General features: G+C 41.9%; 1 protein-coding gene across 15 annotated transcripts in view; it reads left to right on the top strand.

Moving 5' to 3' along the window:
- Window positions 1–17,986, top strand: part of BAZ2B (bromodomain adjacent to zinc finger domain 2B) — a 142,467-nt gene that overhangs the window by 58,171 nt on the left and 66,310 nt on the right. For all 15 annotated transcript variants that reach the window (XM_064155448.1, XM_064155482.1, XM_064155549.1 and 12 more), the window contains 3 exons: window positions 7,153–7,308; window positions 13,865–14,026; window positions 16,018–16,211. In XM_064155448.1, coding sequence (XP_064011518.1) covers window positions 7,155–7,308; window positions 13,865–14,026; window positions 16,018–16,211 — 510 coding nt within the window. In that variant the 5' untranslated portion in view covers window positions 7,153–7,154. The remainder of the gene's footprint in view (window positions 1–7,152; window positions 7,309–13,864; window positions 14,027–16,017; window positions 16,212–17,986) is intronic.

The following is a 17,986-nucleotide window of genomic DNA, read 5'->3' as shown; positions in this document are numbered from 1 at the left end:
GAGGAGGACTGTAAAGGGTTTAGAGGATAATGCAGGAACATACGGTGTGCCTTGCACAGGGTTAACTGACAGTAGCATACGAAAGCTGCTTGTGGAGAGAAGTGTCTTTGTAGTTGGTTTTGAACTCATGAAGCACAAGGCAATCTGGCTGTTGATTTACCAAAAGAAGCTTTATCGTGGTGGCTTTTTTTCCCTAGGGAGTTTTATGTAAAGTGCTTAAATTATTGAAAGTGACATAATTGCAGAGAACTTCCACAGAACTTGGAATGTTTCGCACTTAACCTGGCCTTTAACACTTTTACAACTTTTGAGATGCTTAAAGTGAATCTCCTTTTATTGACATCTTTATTTGAGCTGAAAAATGTCATGTGTCTACAACAGTGCAGCAGCAGTAGACTGCGGTAGGTAGCCTGTGACTAGACCTTGTCGCTAGAGAAGGGAGCAGCACTGGCAGCCTCCTGCGTCTGTAGCTTGTCTGAAAACCTGCATTCCTTCCTTTGGGTGCTGCACATCATAGAATCAACCAGCTTGGAAGAGACCTCCAAGATCATCCAGCCCTATCCAGTCAACTAAACCATGGCACTAAGTGCCTCATCCAGTCTTTTCTTGAACACCTCCAGGGACAGTGACTCCACCACCTCCCTGGGCAGCCCATTCCAATGCCAATCACTCTCTCTGCCAACAACTTCCTCCTAACATCCAGCCCATACTTCCCCCGGCACAACTTGAGACTGTGTCCCCTTGTTCTATTGGTGGTTCTCTTAAGTTTTCAGTCTTGTTTGTGTAGTGTACTTTTTTTGTTCCACACCAGCACTTTTGCATCCATTCCTTCTTGTGACATGACAGTGCTGAACCCACGGGTGCCACTTGGCTTGCTGGGTCACCCCCTGGCCAGTGCCCATGCTATGTGTTTATCATGCACTGACCTTTTTGGGCTCTGCCTCACTTTGAAGGAGAAGAGATAGATGTTAAGTTTTACTTCACAAAGTGAGATTGGATTTCAGATTTGTGAGGAACTCTGCTGTGCTGGACTGTCTGTTCTGAAAGACTCTGATGTGTTTTCCTTCAGCAGCTCTAATGTTTAGATTAGAGGATTCATCTTGAGTCAAAAAGTACTCACGGACTGGCAGTGTTATGATGTAATACATTCAGCTGCCTCACTGTAAGGTGAGAGAGTACCAGTGTGGGACTCTTCTGCAGTTGGCTGTCAAATAGTTGTTACAAATTTCACAAATTTCTTCTTCATTGAAGAAGAGTACAGTATATTTGTACCCTTCCACTTTGAACTTACTCACTGTTAGAGCTAGTCATTGAACTAATGAAGCAGTAGAGAGGTTAAACTGGAGGCATTGCTACTGCTGGTAGTGTGTCTCACATCCCAGCTGTCACTGTTGGGTTATATCCTTGGTAATGTCCTGTGGAAGGACGTTTGGAGCATGGGCTTTACAGATAACTTAGCCCGAAGAAATTTCATCTTGCTAAATGTGACAATTTGATTGTTTTAATGTTTCCTGTAGTAAAACTTTACCTATTTTTAGTAGCTTTATTTTTATTAAACATGTATCATTCCCCTCCTCACCCACCTTTTTTTTTTCTTTTCCCAGAAGTGACATTTTCCTTGTGTAAAGCTGCACATCCTTCCATTCTTTGTTCCTTCTCAATGAGAGATTGTTTTCTGTTTTCATTGGGTTCAGTTGCACTCATGGTGGTTGTTCACTATAGAAGGTCATGTGAAAATAGCTGGAGTTTTGGGCAAAGCATGGAGAGCAACTAACATGAATCACCACACCTGGTAAATACAAAGCACCAGGATTTTTGTCTTCCCTAGTTTTACTTCCTGAATTTCTCTTTTATGAATATTAGAGTTTGAAAAGCAATCATCGTTTCATCAAAAGCGTCGATGGGCAAAACACACAGAAATAGAACAAAGGCCTGATTTATACTTAAGTTGAAAATGAATATGGATCTGCTGCAAGTGCATGGACCCTTTTAGTCACTGAACGCATTAGGTCTACAGTGTAATTATTGCTGATCCTGACTAATGACTGTTTCGGGGATTATCTCTTTTGGAGTTAGCCATCTGCTGTGGTTGGAGTAATTAACTAAACATAATTAAGGGTTGACTTGGTTTGAAAGCAAAAGTATGTATGTCTCTAAGAAAAAAGAAGAATTTCTTCAGTTCCAAATCATGCAGCAATGCCAAGATTTAGGGGTTTTATTAATGACTTCAAACAAGCAGCTGAATTAAAGGTTGGTGGTGCAGTCCCTCCAAAACCACCCCCTAGCTGCCCACAAACTAAAACAACGAGGGGAGGAGAAGGAAGGAGGGGAGCCTTAAAAGAGCAATTTATTACAGTTCTTCCAGTTCTTACTTGATGCTGTATTACCACTTCAAGCAGATGGCTTATGCTGGTTAAAAGCTTACAAATATAACTAAATTTACATTTTGCATTTTAAAAAAAGTATTGATTTACCAAAGATATATTCTCATTCATGATACAAGCATGGGTTGCTTATAGGAGGTTCTTTTATCTGCTTATTTATAAAATACATTAGATGGTAAAGACTTATTAAAGACTTAAAGGTTCAATCCTGAGTTTCAAATGTAGTTTATTAAAAGTTAGAAATAATTCCCCCTTTTACAAGTGATTAATAGCACCATTATGATGAGTCTCTAATATTCCATATATACAATAAATTAGCTGTGGCCACAGTGAATTACTACAGTGAATATCAAAATACAACAAACCCATACATTTTTCTACAAACAGCTGCCTGTTGGCCTCACCCTAACTTCAGTCATTCATAGTCTTAAAAAATGTGCACGATTGTGTTCATTTATGTCTATTTATTTCTCTTTCTATATATGTGCACTAAAGATAGTAAATGTTTTGTAGTGGGAAATTATACATCTGTTTGAAATTATACAGACCTAAATCATAATATCATATGAAAGGGTTTTCTATTAATTATTATCCTTAGAAAAACTCCAAAATTTAATGAATACAACATAAACAGCCTACATCAGATGGAGTAGCTTTCAGTGGCCTGCTTCAAGTGAATAGCTGAATTATGTTCACAGGGTACTTCAAATCAGAGAGGTGTTGTTTAACCGTGGATAAAAAATATGGAGTCCCAAATTAATTTTTTTTAACATTTAATATTTTTTTTTTCCTCAAAAGAAAATATTTATCATGGTGGGAAGAGATTTAACAAGGCCAAGTGCAGGGTTCTGCACTTTGGCCACAACAACCCCAAGCAGCGCTGCAGGCTGGGGACAGAGTAGCTGGAGAGCAGCCTAGAAGAAAGGCACCTGGGGATACTGGTAGATAGTAGGCTGAAGATGAGGCAGCAGTGTGCCCAGGTGGCCAAGAGAGCCAATGGCATCCTGGCCTGTATCAGAAACAGTGTGGCCAGCAGGACGAGGGAGGTTATTCTTCCCCTGTACTCAGCACTGGTCAGGCCACACCTTGAGTGCTGTGTCCAATTCTGGGCTCCTCAATTCAAGGGAGATGTTGAGATGCTGGAAGGTGTCCAGCGAAGGGCGACAAAGCTGGTGAGGGGCCTGGAACCCAAACCCCATGAGCAGAGGCTGAGAGAGCTGGGGTTGTTTAGCCTGGAGAAGAAGAGGCTCAGGAGTGACCTCATGGATCTCTACAACTACCTGAAGGGAGGTAGTAGCCAGGTGGGGGTTGGTCTCTTCTCCCAGACAACCAGCAACAGAACAAGGGGACACAGTCTCAAGTTGTGCTGGGGGAACTATAGGCTGGATGTTAGGGGGAAGTTCTTGCTAGAAGAGTGATTGGCATTGGAATGGGCTGCCCCGGGAGATGGTGGAGTCACCATCCCTGAAGATGTTCAGGAAGAGACTGGATGAGGCACTTAGTGCCATGGTCTGGTTGATTGGCCAGGGCTGGGTGCTAGGTTGGACTGGATGATCTTGGAGGTCTCTTCCAACCTGGTTGATTCTATGATTTCTGCTGTTGTTTCCAAGGAAAGGTTGACAGCCTTCATGTTCAGTGCAGCAGTTAATACTATTTTGTGTGCTATACCAGTTTAACTAGTTGATTTTTCAGTATTTGCAGAAATAAATCTAATTCTCTTTTGCATGCATGAAAATTACATATGATAAATAGGGCTATAAAATAAATAAAAACAATTATGCCTCTCAGTGCTGCTTTTTCAGAGTGGCTGTTAGCAGTTTGTGTAAAGGGAGGCAGTTCCACATGATATACTGTATTTCTTTTCTTTTGCACAATTTTCACTTCAGGGAATTAGTGTCTTTTGTTCTGCTAGTTAGCAAGTCTGGAGACTTGAACATAGAAATTGTTGCCTATAAAAAATATTAGCGGTAAGAAGTTAATGATTTGGTTAAAACAGGCATAGTGTTATCTCCCAGATATTTTCACAGTATCACAGTATTATTAGGATTGGAAGAGACCTCACAGATCATCAAGTCCAACCCTTTACCACAGAGCTCAAGGCTAGACTATGGCACCAAGTGCCACGTCCAATCCTGCCTTGAACAGCTTCAGGGATGGCGACTCCACCACCTCCCCGGGCAGCCCATTCCAGTGTCCAATGACTCTCTCAGTGAAGAACTTTCTCCTCACCTCCAGCCTAAATTTCCCCTGGCACAGCCTGAGGCTGTGTCCTCTCGTTCTGGTGCTGGCCACCTGAGAGAAGAGAGCAACCTCCTCCTGGCCACAACCACCCCTCAGGTAGTTGTAGACAGCAATAAGGTCACCCCTGAGCCTCCTCTTCTCCAGGCTAACCAATCCCAGCTCCCTCAGCCTCTCCTCGTAGGGCTGTGCTCAAGGCCTCTCCCCAGCCTTGTCGCCCTTCTCTGGACACACTCAAGCATCTCAATCTCCCTCCTAAACTGGGGGGCCCAGAACTGAACACAGTACTCAAGGTGTGGTCTAACCAGTGCAGAGTACAGGGGCAGAATGACCTCCCTGCTCCTGCTGACCACACCATTGCTGATGCAGGCCAGGATGCCACCGGCTCTCTTGGCCACCTGGGCACACTGCTGGCTCATGTTCAGGCAGGTATCAATCAGCACCCCCAGATCCCTCTCTGTTTGGCTGCTCTCCAGCCACTCCGACCCCAGCCTGTATCTCTGTGTGTGTTTGCTGTGATTCTTGCTTCTGTACTGCCCTTAGCTTTTTCACTGAGAGGAAGCAAGGATGCCCTGTCTTTTGGGGCAATAGATAACACCTTGTATGCTGGGCTTTACAAATGAGCATTTGAGAAGTCATTATTTAGTATAGCTTTGGGTCAGAAGTGCTGTTTAACACAGCTCTTTAAATTGATTAATGTTTGGAAATAAGTGTCTGTGTTGTGTACTTAGTGTTGGCTTTACAAAGACTGGACTGAGGTGTTACAGTCATTGCTCAGCTTAAGCTTAGTATTTGGTCTTTCCGTGGTTACAGTGGCAGGTCTGAGGTAGGCTGCTTTCACAGTAGCTGAAGGAGCCACTCCAGGACAGGAACTGGTTTCTTAGGGCTTGCCTGTTAGGACTTAAGTGTACTTAGTCTCGTTGCTGTGTGGCCAGCACGTCTACACAGCTCATGTGAGACCTCACCTGGAATACTATGTCCAGTTCTGCAGCCCCTATTACAAGAAAGATCTGGATGTAGTGCAGCATGTCCAGAGAAGGACCATCAGGATGATCAGAGGGCTGGAGCTCCTCTCCTATGAGGACAACTTGAGTGAGTTGGGGCTGTTCAGTTTGGAGAAGACAAGGCTCTGCGGAGACCTTATTGTGGCCTTCCAGTATCTGAAGGGGGTCTATGAGAAAGCTGGGGAAGGACTTTTGAGGGTGTCAGGTAGTGATAGGATATGGGGGAATGGATCCAAGCAGGAGGAGGGGAGGTTTAGTTTAGACATTAGAAAGAAGTTCTTCACAATGACAATGGTGAGACAGTGGAACAGGTTGCCCAGGGAGGTGATGGAAGCTTCATCCCTGGATGTTTTAAAGGCCAGGCTGAATGTGGCTCTGAGCATAGGTGTCTCTGCCCATGGCAGTGGGGTTGGAACTAGATAGTCCTTGAGGTCCTTTCCGACCCTTACAGTTCTATCATTCTGTGACTCTGAAAAGATTTCTTTCCACCTTCTTTATGCTCTCATTGTGACTCACCATCAACTGCAGTTGTGGTGGATTCTGTCGGATAGTGGCAGCAGAGTCAAAAGACTACGCTTAGGTCGGCTGCTGGTTTTAAGTATTTAAGAAACTACTTAACAATGAGTATTTTTAATAATAATTTATGTGTATTTTTCTTAGAATGCCTATGCTTGGTAAGTGAAACAATCCTGGTCACTTCTAATTTGGACAATCCATCCACAGACAAAACAGATATATTTTATAAGAAGAGCTTACCAGGAAATAGAAAGCTAGCAACTTACAGGGCTTCTTATAGTTATACTATCTCATCATACTTTCAGTGTCATTCCCTAAATTACCCCCCTAGTTAGACCCTTTTGGCATGTGTTACCTGTTTTACCCCTCTAAAGCTGAGGTCTGTCAGGCAGATGCAGCATTAGGGCTGCCCTGCAAGGTGTGACAAGCTGGCAGTCGAGGACAGTGGAGGTAGGGCTTTTCCCAACTCTGTCTCAGTCTTGCAGGATCTGAACACTGCTGGTCACTAGGTGCAGACAAAATAAAGGAACCTGTCATACCCAAGGTCCCAAGGTCCATCTAGTAGTCTGATGAGCTGTGGCAGAAGATGAGAGCTGATGCAGGCCTGGAGGGCAGCTGTAACATGGGACCTAACCAGGACATGTGAGCACAGGCCAGGCTGCAGAGCTATGGTCTGACTCAGACAAGGGCTCAATCTGCCAGACTGAGTTAAATGGAGCTTCTGAGCAGAGGGTGTGGGTGATGCTCCCAGGTGAGGCTGTTGGCATTCAAGATGAAGTGTGATGTAGCTCTCCACCGGACTAGATAATACTCTTAATTGCTGCAGTTGTGCTGGATTCCTTGAATGACTGAGTGCTGTTTATGTGATGTACCTCTCATGTGAAGGTCTTGTAGAACTACTCAAGAATCGAGTCCAGATCCCGAGACATGGTCAGCTCAGACATTATTGTAGCCCCTGTGTGATTTAATTTCCTGCCATAGAAGACAGACATTTGTCTCCTCTCTTACAGATATGGAGTCAGGAGAGCGGTTAACGTCATCGTCAGTCTCCTCTACTGCAGCTGCTTCGACTCCAGCATCTTCTACTCCATCTGTAGCTTCAGTAGTATCAAAAGGTGGCCTTCCCACAGGAGCTGCATCACTGAGTTCCACGGTCAACACATGTGGTAAGAATGAGTCACTTGCATACTTCAGTGGGAATTTAGTGTTTGGCAACACTGGTCATTATTATTGCAGGTCAAATATAATAAGGGGGAAGAGATGCATTGAAGAAAAGTGTCTGAGGTTCTTCTGCCAGGTAGCATTCATATTGTGGATATATTTTACATAGTACTTGTTTACTGAAGGAGAGGTTTTCACATTGCAAAGCTGCCTCAGAAGCAGGATTAAATGAAAAGTTGAGTGCACTAAAGCAAACTGTACCACTTTCAGATTAAGGTCTAATAATCAACTTACTGAATATGCATCATATTCTCAGCACTGAAGCCCAAGTCCTGCTGTATTTTTCTCTCTGGAGTGTTAGTTTCTTCTAATGGAATTTGAGATTGAAAAGATAAATTTTGAAATGTTGTAGTCTTAGTCTGGAGTAATCTTAGATCCTGTGATCCTCTGATTTGGAGAGAAATGTCTCCAAAGGCCTGTAGTGACAGGACGAGGGGCAGTGGTTTCAAACTTGAGCAGAGTAGATTTAGATTGGATGTTAAGAACAAGGTCTGCAGCATGAGGGTAGTGGAACACTGGAGCCACCCAGGGAGGTGGCTGCAGCCCCATCTCTGGAGATACTTAAGGTGAGGCTCAACAGGGCTCTGAACAACTTGATCTAGCTGAGGATGCCTCTGCTGACTGCAGAGGGAGTTGGAGTAGATGACCTTTGGAGGTCCTTTCCAACCCAGGCCACCCTGTGATTACAGCACAACATCTGGCTGGAATTGAAAACTATGGAAGGTTTCTCTGAGCAATAATCTCATTTTTGTGAATGAAACTCCTACTTGAACTGAATGATGCATATGTCATCAACAGAACAAGAAACTGTAAATAACTCTTGCCTACTTCTTCTTTGGAGAAATCTTGTTCACTTTGGAGAACAAATTATACACATTCTTTTTGTTAGCCTGAGTATTACTGAGTCTCTTAAGATACACAGGGAGTAGGAAGTAAGCTTCAATTCATGGTAATCAACTGTTTGGTCCTTGCAGTAGAGCGTGAGAGATTGTGTTCTCCAAACCAAAAAAACTCTTCTGCCCTCATACTGTGGGTACTGAGTGCACTACTGCAGCCTGTATTTTCTTGTGTGTATTTTCCTTGGGAAGAAAAATAGAAACCACAACATAACAAGAATTACAGCTCAACTATTTAATTGCTATAAAAACAGCCAGAAAAAAAAATATAACTAAACCTGATCAGAACAACCAAGCACATGTCCAAAAGACTTTTGTATCTTACGTTCACTAGCTCATGCCATTTGAAATAGGTCTCTCTGGTGGTTCCCAGAAAGTGGTGGGAAGTTCTGTTACATATGGCTTATAAACACACAGTTCCAAACTGAGGATTTATGTGACTCATTTACCTCTCCTTGCTGCCTTTGCTTTGCTTTGTGTATGCATAGGGTATATGTTTGGACTATATATAGGGTATGTATCTGGTCTAACAAAATACAGTAAGACCAAAGCAGTTGAACAATGTATTAAAGACACTAAACTCCCAGTTTTATAATTAGAATATCAAAGTATTCTTTTTCTCAACCTTTTATTCTTAACTTTTATTAATAATAATAAGACTGTATTATGTGACAGGTGCTAAAGACTGATAGTAATTCCCAGTATTCAGGGATTGCTTCCTTTTTATTTTTTTTTCATGGTCAAATCCCTTGCCTGGCTGCATCTGGTCTTTTAAGAGCATAAATATTTCTCAAGGACACTTTGTATTTCTAAAAACAAGCTTGAATGTAGTTTACTATCAGTAGTGTCCCATCAGTTTTATTTATGGGTGTCTATTTCTCTACCTGACACAGTACACTATGGTTTCTGTTGCACCCCTCTGAAAAGGTATACGCTGTCCTAGGGAGACTTCACAGAAGTATTTATGCTGTCAGGCAGCCAAAGCCTGTTTTCTCATGAGTGACCTGTGGCTGGAACAGCAATTCCAGAGTCAAAACTTTCTTGACTTTTCAAGATACTCTGTAGTCAAGCTAGACTGGTATCTTTATATCCCAGTCTGTTTCTAAACTGAGATGATACTCATTTCTCTGATATTTAAAAACAATTCTGATGATGTCCACCCATCTCAATCTTATAATTGTCTTCACCTTCTCTAGCATCTAATAAAATTGTTTAAGAATGAACTATTATTCTTACTAAGAGAAAGTAAAGGCATCATTTTAAATCTATGCATTATATTAGAGAGGTTCTTTTTATCCCAATTCGTCTATTTATTTGCTTTGCAGCAATCAATAGTCTATTAAGCAGTCTGGCAATAAACTTGATTACATGCCCTGTCAGGTCCCCACGATGCCTGGAGAGTTAGGATTGGGAGTCTTTATGCTTTGCCAGCGAGACTGCACTACAGATAAATTATGTTGGCATGTTCCCAGGTCAAACAGACAAAGCACCTGTATCAAACCATTATGGAATATATCATATACAGTTAATTTAATTGGTTGATACAGCCCTAGTTCCTGAATAATTGAAGCACTCCAGTCAAGTACTCAGATACATTACTCGCTTTCTTGTTCACCCATTGCTGAAAACAGGAAGGCACGTTGGAAAAGAAGCACCAAGCACCTCATAGTTCTTAGATTAAAGCAAGTCTCACTGAGAGCTGTCATGGGATTGATACTTTGCAAAATACAGCTTAGTAGGTCAGCGCTCTGTCTGCGTTCCGCCTATTCTTACTCCTTGAAGTTAATCATCTGCAGTGTTTATGCTGGAATTATGTATCAGCTTTTTCAGTAGTGTGCAGTTCTGTCAATCTCCTTTTAAAAATGGCCTTTTTTTCCCCTTAAAAAAAAAGAACACTAATCCACAGCTACTTCTTTTTTAACTTATGATTTATGAAGGAAAGTTAAAGATGGAGTCCTTGTAATTGTGTTCATGTTTGCTACCTTTGTATTTGTTTCTGTGAGAGCATATTCAGAGTTTATTGAGATGCCTTTTTATATCCTTTGAAATATTAAGGTAGCCAGTGCTTTGCTCTTCATTTAAATGAACAGGTACTTTTGATGTTAAATGAGGGGCCTTGTGTTTTTTTTAAACCAATTATGTGAGTGCATGATTGTTACATGTGTATTTATAAGCCACTTCCAGCCTTTTCCATGCTTTGCAGATTTTTACACTGAGGGATGTTCACCAGTGTCACAAAATTATGCCTACAGGTAGTTTGGAGTCATCTGTACAAGGAGTTTGGTGTTGGAAGGCATTTAGAAGGCAGACTTTGCTAGCACTGTAATAATTAAAGAGCACAGAAGGGAGGGAAACGCATAGTAATTTCTGTCACCCTAAGCAGTTCTCTGGATTTGCTGTGTGAGTTGGAATGCCTTTAGCATTACCATTACCTTAGAAATACCATGTTATTTTTGCATTTCTGCTGGTTGATCCATTGGTGCTTTGTATTTTAAGGCATTATTTAAGTATTTATTTCATTTTGGCTCTATTGATAGCCTTATATTGCACGGTGAAGTTCAATAATTGTCACAAAGGCATTTGGTTATTATTCCTTGTTACTAAGAGACCAGCAGTGCTGCAATGTTTGTTGCCCTTTGGAGTAATATTTTCAATCATTTATTTGTGTAGTGGTTAGAAGAATTTCAAGAGCTGTGCTCAAAAATATTTAGCCTATTTGAAGTAAGTCAAGAATGTAACGAGTGCAGTCTTAATACACAATCTTGCTAGGCAGAGAGTGCATCTGCAGTCAGTAACTTAAAGAGCAAAGACTAAAATAGGAAAATTAAGGAAAAATTAGAATTAATTACTAGACAGACTGTTGATGTTTTCATTAAATAAGAAAGATGAAGAATGTCAGTTTGTTAAAAGGCTTTGCTTCCACTTTTATTTCTTCCATGTTTCTAAATGCATGTTTGAAAATCGATGGCTTTTTTTTCCTAGACACATTAAGTAATTGCTTATGTAGCACATGGTTTGCTTAAGGTAATCATCAGTAATATAGTCTAAAGCCTTTCTTTTTGGGATGATGAAAAAAGAAGTTGGTAAACTTCACAAGCTCAAAGGATGTTTTCACTTGATCCTTCTTCAAAATGTTGTGAAACATCACAGTTTACTGTTGCTCATCAACATCGTTAAGAAATCACAACTGCAGTCTGTGAGGGTTGTTACTGGCTCCTTGGAGGAAAAACTCCCAGAGGTAATTGTGATGTTTCATGATTGAGCTGCATAGCAGATGGTAACTAACATTTAGTATTACTAGTTGTGCATGGACATCAGTTGTGGAAGAAGGTGCATGAATGAGATTGTTTTGTTGTTGTTGTTTTGGGGTTTTGTTGTGGGTTTTTTTAGTGTGATAATTTAAGCTAAGTTCAGCAAACTTGGAACTGAAGTACAGTATCTTTAAACTTGAGCTGAAGGTATAAAGAAATGTTGGCTATACACATCACCTGGAATAGAGTAAGTGAAATGAAGTACAACTCTGTTCTCTTTGAGGAAAAGAAGTAAAGCTGCTCTAGATCATGCACATGCTTTTTCATAGTTCAGGGAGCAGAGAGATGCTCTTTTACACCTCCCAAAAAAGGTGCTCCACACAGCATTGGAAAGAACTGGAAACTTCCATTTAAATAGAAGTACTATTCACAGCTTGTCGTGGAACAGAGTTTAGGGGAATTTCGGGGAATAACATGCGAGGCCGATGTATAAAAAAGTTTAAATGATTTATTACTAAAACACTATAAATTCCCTTCCCCAAACTTATTTATAACCATCCCACCTAAGTTCTTGGTTCGCGGTTGCAATTTAAAATACAGAATGGCTAAAATGAAGAGAGTCTGTGATTTTAAGAGAGTTCATTTGAGTCTTGAGAGATTATTCAGTCTCTAAATAATGTTTATCAGTTACTCACTGTGATGGTTTGGGCTCTTACCCATCCCCCCACACTTTGTATTTGCCCCAGCTAACTCAGACGGACCCTGGGAATATAGATGAAGCAATTTATTTACAGCTAGCAGAATTTACAAGCAGCTATTTACAATATATACAGTTATATACAATTATATACAGAAATATACAAAGGATAAACAATACAAAAGCACAACTCCCCTCCCAGAAACCTGAGTTCCCAGGAGGGGCTCTCAAACCACCCCAACACCTCCCCTGGCCCTCTCAACCTTACCCCAGTTCTCAGGAAGAAGAGAGGTGCAGCCAAGAGGTTAGGGAGCAAGGTTAGTAGGAGCAAGGTTAATGAGATGTGTCTAGGTCTGAAGGCAAAGGCAGAAGAAGAGACAAAATGGAGAAAGTTTACTTCTTCTTCCCAGAGTTCTTGGCAAGACTGTGAGAGAAGTTGACATCAATTGTTTTCATTTCACTGCCTGTTATCTAGTTCTTTTACCAAAACATTCTAGCTTGCTTCTAACTAGCACACTCACTGTCCAAATGCAGTTCAGAGAAGAGTCTTAAGAGTATTTATGAATTTAAGGTGCATTGTCCGAGCCTCTGCAAATCCGGGCTGTGCTGAGCGCTGGCTTCCGAAGTTGACAAGGGTCGGGCGCGGCCGTACCGTCCTGAGCTGGCCGTAACTTTAGTGCTGCGGTGCGAATGCCGAGCGATGCGTGTGCAGGCAGGGTACCAGTCGGAAGAGGGGTGCAAGGGAATGCTCAATTAAGGCAAATGCAGCATTTTTATAGTGTTCAAAGGAGGTGTGTTCAGCCAGTTCAGGCAGACTCAGGTTAATTTTACAGATTGGTACAAAGTTATAATTAATTCATATAATTGGACAATTCTTACTAAAAACAACCTGTAGAACCTCCCAGGGGTCAGCCCCCAGCAGATGTTCGTCGGGTGATGGGAACCAAGGTCTTTTACTCCAAAACATAGGCTATGTTTACCTTTTGCCCCTCTGGGGGAGAAATCTTCTCAGAGGCTCTGTAGCTGCTGGGATAGCAGATAGAAAGCAGTGTTTTGATTTTGTGATGGCTGGCCTTCATGTGAGCCACAACCCTGTGCACAAATGGGGCCTGCAAAAGGGCTCTGCCACCTTCCATGACACAGCTATATAAACCAGCACAGAAACATACAACATGCACAAATCCGTTGTCACCCTCAGCCCAGCTCTTCAATCTGGGCTTACCACAGAACCTCATTATGTCAAAGCTTTCCACAACCATCCCCTAAGCCTCAACGTCCGGCCAAAACCCCAGACCTCATATGTCCCCCCCCATATCTGCCTTCCCTTCCCTGCCCTTCCTTTCCCACCAGGCCCAGATGACGCAGCTAAAAATTCAGCTTGCCAGCACCAGGCCCCACTCCCCTTCACGCAGGAGATAAGGGAGCCTGCGCCTGGAAGGGAGCAGGGAGAGAAGTGGCCCAACAGCTCGTGCTGCTCCTTTATTGAGGGGAGATGTAGGCATTCTGGGAAAGAGATAACAGAAAAATCACACTTTCTGCGCCACCCCTGGATTTTATGGCTAAGACATCCCAGTTTCTTGAACGCATATAACACGCTCACAGAAATATTTAATGATCAGAACAACTGAAGTTTGGTTTTGTTTCCTTTGCGGTGCAGAATGGTGGCGAGCGGCAGACACGCACTCGCGTCCCGGGGCAGCGTTTTTCCCACCACTGCTGGGAATTCCACCACTGTTTGCACCTCCTGCACAGAATCACGATTCTGCTTCGTTTCACTCCAGAGCTACAGGAAAAAATAGTTGGAGCAGCGCAGAAAAAGGTAACGGCTAAAGTTCTAGAGGCTAAAGTTATATCTTACTGAACTTCTGCACACATAGAAAGATGTAGAATTAACAGCAAGATGTTCATTCTACATCATTCTTTCTTCCCATTCCTAGACAGTTCTGTAAAAATTGATTCTCTTAACTAAGCATGAGACATACAAGTGTGGGCTTACAGTAATGAAATACTCTTTCTGCTTATAGTTCTAAAACCTCTTCTTCATTAGGCAGTTTGTATGAGATTGAGTAGTAAGGAAGTTTGGGGGTTTTTTGAAGCCTCAATGGAGGTAGGCCAATGGCATCAGAACATTTTCTTGCATTTCAAACTAGTTGTGATGGTTTGGGCTCTTACCCGCCCCCCCACACTTTGTATTTGTCCCAGCTAACTCAGACGGACCCTGGGAATATAGATGAAGCAATTTATTTACAGCTAGCAGAATTTACAAGCAGCTATTTACAATATATACAGTTATATACAATTATATACAGAAATATACAAAGGATAAACAATACAAAAGCACAACTCCCCTCCCAGAAACCTGAGTCCCCAGGAGGGGCTTTCAAACCACCCCAACACCTCCCCCAGGCCTCTCAACCTTACCCCAGTTCTCAGGAAGAAGAGAGGTGCAGCCAAGAGGTTAGGGAGCAGGGTTAGTAGGAGCAAGGTTAATGAGATGTGACCAGGTCTGAAGGCAAAGGCAGAAGTGAAAGACAAAATGGAGAAAGTTTACTTCTTCCCGGAGTTCTCAGTGTGACTGTGAGAGAAGGAGACACCATGTTTTTCATTCCACTGCCTGTTATCAAGTTCTTTTACCAAAACATTCCAGCTTGCTTCTAACTAGCACACTAGTGTTTTATGCAGTGGCACTGCTCACCTTTTGAAGAGATCAAATATGTGTGTGTGATACTAGGTTTGTTCAGCTTAGAAAAGAAGAGGCTGAGAGTATGAACCCATTGCTCTCTGTAGCTTCCTTATGACAGGGAGCAGAACTAGAGCTGCTACTCTCCCCTCTGGTGTCCAATGACAGGATGAGAGGGGATGGTTTAAAGATGAAGCAGTGGAAGCTCACGTTGGATATTAGGAAGATCTTGCTCAGCAAGAGAGCATGAGCAATCTCATCAGGGAAGTGGTCATAGTCCCAAGCCTGTCTTGTGATCAAGAATCATTTGGACAAAATTCTTAGATCTGTAATTGGAAGTTCTAACCTGTGGAGTTAGGATTTGAACTTGATCCCTTCCAACTCAGTATATTCAATTCTGTAATGTACAGGGCATCTTTTTTTTTTTAGTTTCTTTTTTCTTTTGAGGCAGGGGGCAGGGGTGGTGGTGTTTTGATAGATTTTAAGCCCTGATGTGCATTTCAGAATCAATCTGGAAATAGTTCCAGGATTGCAGAGTAGCAGTTTTGCCTGGTTAAGGATCTTTTCTCAGAAAGCAACAGTCTTCCTGACAAGGAAGTGAGCAAGCTTGAATGTGGATATTTCAAATAACATTCCCACAATTTCCCTTCTACCTTGTTTTACACACTGCAAATCTCATGAAATGTCTTGGATTGTATGTGATTTTCCTTTGGAGCTGACTGATACTTCAAAATTGTAAACAATTTATTCTGAGAGATATTTACTGGAATATATATATATATATATATTTGTCTTCTTTCTTCAAAATCCTCTTTTTTGCCCCTGACTAAATCAAGCATAGGACTTAAGATGGGATGGTTGCATTTTTTTTCCTTCTTACACATCATTAAATGTGTTTGTCCTTTAGATCATGGATACTATGCATGTTGTAATTAAAATAACTCCATGAGCAAATCAAAGTGGCTTTTGGTTCTTGAATTTTCAGCATATGTTGGGAGTAACCTGTGAGCAGTGTAGTGTCTGGTTACGTGTTTATGGAAGCAGGGTTAGTGTGACTGGAACGTCTCAAAGAACATGTCTGCTACTTTAAAAAGCTCTCAAGTCTCACGTTGTAAATCTGTCATCTTAAGGTATAAATGGATCACTGAATGGGAACAGTACCACTGCAGTATCTGGTGTCAGCACATCTGTGTTATCCACGAGTATTGCAACATCTGCAGGACAAGTAAAGGCTATAACCTCAGGAGCAGGAGGCCGCAAATACAACCAGGAGCAGTGCAAAGTTCAGCTTTTGGACACCAGAGCTGACAAAATCAAAGACAAGGTAAATATACAGAAAAAGATCTTTAAAATTCAGACAAAAAATTAACAGGGTAAGTGCACACAGTAGCATTTTGAAGTGTTCTCTCCCAGTACAAAATGTTTTAGGATTTTCTTACTATTGTTTATTAGAGCATCATCTGTGCCCTTGTCTTTCTCAAAGTTCTTTCTTGTGTTGGGGCTTCTTGTGTTTTGATGTGAGGGTTTGGTTTGGTTGGGGGTTGTTTATATTTGCTTCTTCACATGTTTATGAACCAAAAGGTACCATTAGCACTAATTCCACTAGTTAATAGCAATATTCAATAAGTTATTATTATGTAAAGTGTATTATTTTAGCACCAGTATTTGACAGTGTGATATCATAGCGTAAACATCTGTAATTGCAACCTATTGTAAACTCTATTTGTTTAATGGTGTTTTAATGTAACTTAAAAATACAGAAAGTTTCAGAGGCAAATTGTGTTTTTTTTCAGTCATTAAAAGAAAAATGCTTTTCTAAGAGTAATTACCTATCTATTCACTTAAAAACTTAGGTAGCTATCTGATATGAACAACATAAGCTCAAGGAGTTAGTAAACCTTATGTATGGACCCAAGAACCTGCTACACTTGCAATCAAACTACTTAATCAAGACACAGGAAATGGAATATTGGGAAATTGATACTGTCAGAAGAGAAGCTAAGGGAGTAATTTCCAACTGGCAGCCATTTAGGCTGAAACACTTTTATTTGAAAATACTTATTAATATTTTTACTTTGTGAGCAAATTTGGCATAATGTTGTCTCTTTTCTGTTATGGCATTACATTCAAAGCTCTTAAATGAGAGGCTGATCTTTTGAAAGGACAGTTGACATTTGTATCTGCATAGAAATAGCTGTTAGCACCAAAATGGTTTGTTATGTTTGTGTAGCAATGTGGGGTTTAAAGTGATGAGATTTAACAAGGCCAAGCGCAGGGTTCTGCACTTGGCCACAACAACCCCAAGCAGCGCTACAGGCTGGGGACAGAGTGGCTGAGAGCAGCCAGAAAGAAAGGGACCTGGGGGTGCTGGTAGGTAGTAGGCTGAAGATGAGGCAGCAGTGTGCCCAGGTGGCCAAGAGAGCCAATGGCATCCTGGCCTGCATCAGGAGCAATGTGGCCAGCAGGACAAGGGAGGTTATTCTTCCCCTGTTCTCAGCTCTGGTCAGGCCACACCTTGAGTGCTGTGTCCAGTTCTGGGCTCCTCAATTCAAGAGAGATGTTGAGATACTGGAATGTGTCCAGAGAAGGGTGACAAAGCTGGTGAGCGCCCTGGGACACAAACCCTATGAGGAGAGGCTGAGGGAGCTGGGGTTGTTTAGCCCAGAGAAGAGGAGGCTCAGGGGTGACCTCATTGCTGTCTACAACTACCTGAAGGGAGGCTGTAGCCAGGTGGGGTTGGTCTCTTGTCCCAGGCAACCAGCAACAGAACAAGGGGACACAGTCTCAAGTTGTGCCAGGGAAAGTATAGGCTGGATGTTAGGAGGAAGTTGTTGGAAGAGAGAATGATTGGCATTGGAATGGGCTGCCCAGGGAGGTGGTGGAGTCGCCATCCCTGGAGGTGTTCAAGAAAAGCCTGGATGAGGCACTTTGTGCCATGGTCTAGATGACTGGCTAGGGCTGGGTGCTAGGTTGGACTGGAGATCTTGGTGGTCTCTTCCAACCTGGTTGATTCTATGTTTCTATGATATTAAAAGCAAATTTTCTTCATGTTCAGTAGTAAACAGCTTGTGGAGCTGTTGAGGTAGTTACAGGTATTTG

The sequence above is a fragment of the Pogoniulus pusillus genome, chromosome 2, assembly GCF_015220805.1.
Source record: "Pogoniulus pusillus isolate bPogPus1 chromosome 2, bPogPus1.pri, whole genome shotgun sequence".
NCBI classification, from domain to species: Eukaryota; Metazoa; Chordata; class Aves; order Piciformes; family Lybiidae; genus Pogoniulus; species Pogoniulus pusillus.
The sequence above is the reverse complement of the archived record's forward strand: the minus strand, read 5'-3'. Positions and strand labels throughout refer to the sequence as shown.